At 45.9% G+C, this 6,473-nt stretch overlaps 1 protein-coding gene across 1 annotated transcript; it reads right to left on the reverse strand.

Moving 5' to 3' along the window:
* Nucleotides 1-1,408: 1,408 nt before the first annotated feature.
* LOC113021341 (uncharacterized protein K02A2.6-like) lies at nt 1,409-5,948 on the reverse strand. Its single transcript, XM_026165957.1, has 2 exons — nt 5,092-5,948; nt 1,409-4,982 (listed from the first exon to the last, which is right to left on the reverse strand). Exon 2 carries the CDS (start codon nt 4,904-4,906, stop codon nt 1,409-1,411), a length of 3,498 nt encoding a protein of 1,165 aa, XP_026021742.1. The 5' UTR covers nt 4,907-4,982; nt 5,092-5,948.
* Between the last annotated feature and the right edge of the window lie 525 nt (nt 5,949-6,473).

Below are 6,473 nucleotides of genomic sequence, written 5' to 3' on the forward strand. Positions count from 1 at the left end.
AGAACATGTCCTTCCTCTTCTACGTAATGGGCAATTGCCCAAACACCTTTTGATAACCAATCTTGAATAAAAATAGATTTTCTGTTCATCAGTATATATCTATTGTTCCAAATTGGGCTATTATGTGGAGTGAAATTATGTTTAAATAACATTTTCCAATAAAGAAGGACCTGTTTATGGAATTCAGAGAGTTTAGCAGGTAGCTTGGTAATTTCAAAGTCACACTTTAGGAGAAAGTCGATACCCCCTAGTGTGTTAAAGACCTTACTTGGTATAAAAAACCAAATGGAGTGTGGATTATTTAGGAAGGATTTTAACCATTTAAGTTTCAAAACACCATTCATTATATCAAAATCAATTGCGTTTCCACCGCCTTCAATGTATGGTTTAACCAAATCATCTTTAGATATATAATGGCACTTATTCCTCCAAATAAAATTAAAATTCAAGCTATTAATTGTTTTAATAACTATTTAGCAGGATTTAAGTGGGACTGTCACTACCCGATCCGTACCGGAAACCCGATCGGTACCCCGCATGCGCGAAAGGTTTCTACTTCCGGTTTTAGCGTTTTACGATAGTTATGGGTCAGAGTATCTGTTAAGATGTTAAGAATAACAAGTATATCTTAAAATGTTTGCAATAATGAAGCATTTCAGTACAATGTAGACAAAAATGAAAAATAAAAAGAAAGTTACGGATCAGGACTCCCCGATCCTTACTGCGCATGTGTAAAGTCTGACCGTACAAATCGGGTCTACCCGATCCGTACTGCGCATGTGCAATGTTTTCTTCTTCTTCTGTTCGTTTAATGGCAGTTTACTCCCCAGTGTACGAGGATACCGCCACCTGCTGACCGAGCGAATAAACCCTATTATAAACTGAATTATCGTCATTACAAACGTGTGTTAAATCTGATTTAGCGATAGTCGAGTGTGTTTATGCTTGTCTGTGAGGAGAGGATTGTTGGAATAGTGATGATGATTGTTATATCTTCACTCCGGGTTACTAGTATAACAATGATACTCGGACCACGACGTAACTTGCGGTATTTATTATAACGGAGCAACTTAACATGGAGCTAGCCCGAGCAACAGCCGAAAAGCATCATTTCCCATAATGCATCGGGGCAAGCCCACTACGGATCCTGTTACAACCCAAAATACACAACATCTCCTCCCCTCTTACAAAGGATGTACTATGAAATAAACAGGTGATCTACTCACAAACTTCCGTCTTCACTGGCACATGACAGTAATAGCCTCACAAACATTTCACCTCTTATTAACTGTAAGGTTACAACACCAACTCTTTTAATTGCTATCTTGGGGAGTGAGGGTGGACTACCTCAACCTCCCCCATGACTCATGGGGATTATTCTGCCCCGTTCATTTGGGTCAGGTGCCATCTAATAACTCAGACGAACAGGAGGCCGCCGCTCTCTATTGGGGTATCGGCGGTCTGTGGTAACGTCCGTCTGTGTGCTCTCTTGTGGAGCCTTTGTTCCTGACACCGAAGATGTCTCAGTCTCTCTTACAGTCTCCTTTACAGGTGGAACCACTGTTCCTGATGTGGTGGAGTTCTCTACTTGTGTGTGTGAAGGGGCTGACGAGTCGATGAGTGCATTTTCAAGATCTCCGCAAGACCCTTCTGCAGACACTGGTGCGGACCGGAGTAGCTGATCCACGTGTCTTCTCCAGACTCCATCGGCCACCTGAACTGTATATGAAACTGGACCAGTTTGAGCAATGACAGTTGCAGGAACCCACTTGTGTACTCCTCGGTAGTTCCTGGCCTGCACTGACTCGCCGGTGCTGAAGACTCTGCCCTTGACCTTTTGACCCCTGTACATGATTTGTTTCTCTTGTTGTTTTTGTACAGTGTCCTTCACAGTTGAGGGTTTCAAAAGATCAAAGGTAGTGCCCAGGTCTCTTTTGAACATTGCGTTGGCAGGAGATGTCCTTGTGGTCGCATGTGGACTATTCCGGTAGTTAAGCAGAAACTTGTGCAGTCTCTGATGCAGTGTTCCTTGGCCTTGTGATGTTTTCAGTGCATGTTTCATTGTCTGAACAAACCTTTCTGCAAGACCATTCGTTGCAGGATGGTATGGAGCTGACGTAATGTGCTGCACTCCATTAGCCCGTAGGAAAGCCTCCATTTCCTGTGAAACCAGTTGAGGTCCATTGTCAGAGACTATCTGAGTAGGAGATCCAAACCTACTGCACATTTCTCCTAGAGCTTCTATGGTCTTTTCAGTGGTGGCTGATTTCATGATGGTCACTTCAGGCCATTTACTGTGTGCATCAACAGCTACAAGAAACATTTTGTCCTCGTATGGACCTGCAAAGTCAATGTGTACCCGATGCCATGGCTCCTGTGGGAACTCCCAGGGATGAAGAGGAGCAAGTGGTGGGTTGTTCCGGACCATCTGACACGAAGAGCAGTTCTTAGCAATCTCCTCGATCTGTTTGTCCATATTTGGCCACCAAAAATAGCTTCTCGCTATTTCCTTCATTCTCACTATTCCACTATGTCCTGCATGCAGTTGCTTCAACAGTTTTGGTCGCAGTGACATGGGAATGATGACTCTCCTCCCCCACAGCAAACATCCCGCCTGAACAGAAAGCTCCGCCCGCTTTCCCAGGAAAGCCTTCAGGTCTACACCCTTACTTGCAGGCAGACCCTTAATGATCCAGTCCAGCACTGCTGCCAACACAGGGTCATTTCTGGACGCCTTTTTCACCTGCACAGCCGAAACAGGTGCTGTCTCCACCTCCCTGAAGTAGAGGATCTCAACTGTGTCAGAGACGGGTTTTTTAACAGGAAGGGGTAACCTGGACAACCCATCTGCATTGCAATGAGACTCCGATTTGCGATACTTGATGTCATAAGAATGTCCTGACAATATCAACGCCCACCTCTGGAGACGTGAAGCAGCAAGAGATGGAATCCCTGTATAGGGTCCCAGGATGGTTGTGAGAGGCCTATGGTCAGTAAACAGTGTAAACTTCCTACCGTACAGGTACTGGTGGAATTTCCGAACACCGAATACAATGCTCAGCGCCTCTCGTTCCAGCTGAGCATAGTTGGACTCTGCTGTGTTTAATGTCCTTGATGCGAATGCAATTGGCCTTTCTTCGCCATTTGGGAGAATGTGGGAAATCACTGCCCCCACCCCATAGGGAGAAGCATCACAAGCAAGCTGAATTGGGAACTTGGGATTGAAGTGGGTTAGCACCTCAGATGCAGTCAGTGAATCCTTTGCCTTTTGAAAGGCGTCTTGGCAGCTTGCTGTCCACTCCCATGCTTCTTCCTTGTGTAGCAGGTTGTGCAGTGGTTTCAGGAGTGATGCCAAGTTGGGTATGAACCGTCCGTAGTAGTTCAACAGCCCTAAGAAAGACTTTAACTGACTGACATTTCGTGGTGGGGGTGCATCCACGATTGCTGTGATCTTCGAAGGTGCAGTGTGAAGTCCATTTGCATCAATCACGTGCCCTAGATATTCCACAGATGACTGGAAAAAGTCACATTTCTCCTTACGGACTCTCAATCCGTATTCCTTCAGCCTCTGAAGGGTCGCATCCAAGTTGCGCAGATGCTCTTCATCATCTGCTCCTGTACACAGGATATCATCCAGATAGCATTGCACACCAGGTAATCCGCTCAGGATTTGATCAATCGCTCGTTGAAACAATGCTGGAGCTGATGTGATGCCAAAAGGCAACCTGCAAAATCTGAAAAGTCCCTTATGTGTGTTAATAGTCAACATGTCACGTGACTGCTCTTCAACGTGCATTTGCAGGTAAGCTTGGTTGAGATCTATTTTGCTGAACTTTTGTCCTCCACTCAGACCAGCAAATAAGTCATCAATCAGCGGAAGGGGATACTGCTCTGCTGTTAATACAGGATTCACGGATACCTTGAAGTCTCCGCAGATCCGGATTCCGCCATCCTTTTTGGGAACTGGAACGATGGGCGTGGCCCACTCGCTGGTCGTAACCGGCTCCAGAACACCATTCTTGACCAATGCGTCTAAATTAGACTCCACCTTGGGCCGAATGGCGTACGGCACAGGTCTAGCCTTCATAAAGACTGGCTTGGAGTCAGGCTTGAGATGCAGCTTCACTGTAATTTTTTTCATGCTGCCCAGCTCCTCACGAAAAACCTCCTGGTGTTTTCCCAGTATGGCCTGTAGCTGAGAGGAACCATGCGACAGCTTTCTCACCTCTTGCCAGTTGAGTCTGATTGTTTTGAGCCACACACGTCCCATTATAGCAGGGCAGTTCTTCTGCGTAACATACACAGGCAGCTTAGCAGTTTGGCCATTGTATTGAACAGTCACCTCTGCCATTCCTTTCATAGGCACTCGATGTCCAGTATATCCTTTAAATACTGTGTCGGAGGGTTTGAGTGGAAGGTGCTTCAGACATGTCCTATAGACATTATATGACACTAGTGATGCTTTTGACCCAGTGTCAATCTGCATTTTTACAACATGTCCCTCCAGTTTGGGCGTGACCCAAAAGCCGTCTGAGGTTTCGTCCACCTTCAGTATTCGCACAGTATTTATTGCAGACAACACTTCTTCATCTGAGGAGTCATTTGCTCTATCCTCATGAAGCTTAACTGTGTGAACATGTCTTTCTTTTTTGAATCTTGCAGTGCCTCTTTTATTCCCAGGCTTTGAGCCCTTATCCTTGCACCTTTTGTTCCTGCATGCCCGTGCTACATGACCTTTTTTTCCACAGTTGTTGCAATCCATTTCTTTGCACCAGCAATCACTAGCAAGGTGTCCTAACTTGCCACAGCGGAAGCATGGTCCCTGTGCATTTGCTTTACCATTGTCTAGTTTGTGTACTCTGTCTGTAGCATGTAGCGCATGGGCTTCTTTTGATGCCATTTCCATGGTCACACTGATATTAATTGCCTTCTCAAGAGTCAAATCACTTTCCGTGAGCAATTTCTTCTGTGCAGCTTCATTTCTTAAACCACACACGAGTCTGTCTCTTAATGTGTCATTTAAAACATCTTTAAACTCACAGTGTTCAGCTAATTTGCGTAACGATGCAACGAACATTGTGACAGACTCACCCTCTTCTTGGTTTCGCTTGTGAAACTTGAACCGTTCAGCGATCACGAGGGGCTTGGGCGAGAAGTGTTTGGTCAGTGTGTCCACGATCTCTGTGAAACTTTTACTGCCTGGCTTTGCTGGCTGTAGCAGGCTCCTTAGCAGGGTAAAAGTCTTTGGGCCTATCACACTCAAAAAAATGGGCACCAGTTTAGCATCCTGTATGTCGTTAGCCGCAACGAAATATCCAAAACGCTCCGTATATGAGCTCCATTGCTCCGTGCTTTCGTCGAAGGGACCGATAGGGCCAGTAACTCCAGCCATTACTCGGCTCCTGGTTGAATGGCACTCTTCCCCTCACAACTGTTCCTTTTCGTAACGTCTCTTTTATCCGTTTATGTTTTGGTTAACGTCACTTACGGAGTCTGCCCTCGTCGTCCTGTCCGCTGTACATTCCTCCCCGTTTAGCTGAGGAGAAAAAAAAAAAACGGCATCCACCTTCGCACACCGGTAGCGTCGTCCTACCTCCGGCGCCGTCTAACACCAGGTTAGCGCGAGGCATCAGCAGGAAAAAAAAATGTAAAACTCCAAAGCGGACTGCAGCGTCGGTCCAGACGTCCTCGTCGCCACTTTTGTTATATCTTCACTCCGGGTTACTAGTATAACAATGATACTCGGACCACGACGTAACTTGCGGTATTTATTATAACGGAGCAACTTAACATGGAGCTAGCCCGAGCAACAGCCGAAAAGCATCATTTCCCATAATGCATCGGGGCAAGCCCACTACGGATCCTGTTACAACCCAAAATACACAACAATGATGTCCGCCATCACTGTGAATTGTCAGTAAACACTTCATCTGGCTGATGAATCTACACGTGACATATTACAAAGTCTGCATTATTAACTCTGTAATTAGGCGCCATTCTTCTTATTTTACGGCGCTGTTGCTCAATCGGGGGACGCTTGAGGAGAAAAGCATGAATTTCTTTGTATACGGATTATCCATTGTTTAAATGTCCCGGGCAGTCGAAAAGGAGGCAGAGCTGTTGAGAAATGCTAGGAGCTAACTGGGCGCTAACCGTATCATTCAAATATATTTCACCCGTTGCCTACTGGTGGTGGTCAGAGGGCCCGGTGGCGCCAGTGTCCGGCAGCCTCGCCTCTGTCAGTGCGCCCCAGGGTGGCTGTGGCTACAATGTAGCTGCCATCACCAGTGTGTGAATGGGTGGATGACTGGATATGTAAAGCGCTTTGGGGTCCTTAGGGACTAGTAAAAGCGCTATATAAATACAGGCCATTTACCATTCAGCCGTCGTTTTTTCTCTGAATCACAAATGAGTTATTCTACTGACTGTTTATTCAGTACACATATGCAACATTTCTAAGTAACGGCTTCCTG

The sequence above is a fragment of the Astatotilapia calliptera genome, chromosome 4, assembly GCF_900246225.1.
Source record: "Astatotilapia calliptera chromosome 4, fAstCal1.2, whole genome shotgun sequence".
Classification (NCBI taxonomy): Eukaryota; Metazoa; Chordata; class Actinopteri; order Cichliformes; family Cichlidae; genus Astatotilapia; species Astatotilapia calliptera.

Bases quoted from the DNA above. Each gene is read 5' to 3' on its own strand.
- LOC113021341 (XM_026165957.1), bottom strand. From the start codon at position 4,906: ATGGAAATGGCATCAAAAGAAGCCCATGCGCTACATGCTACAGACAGA.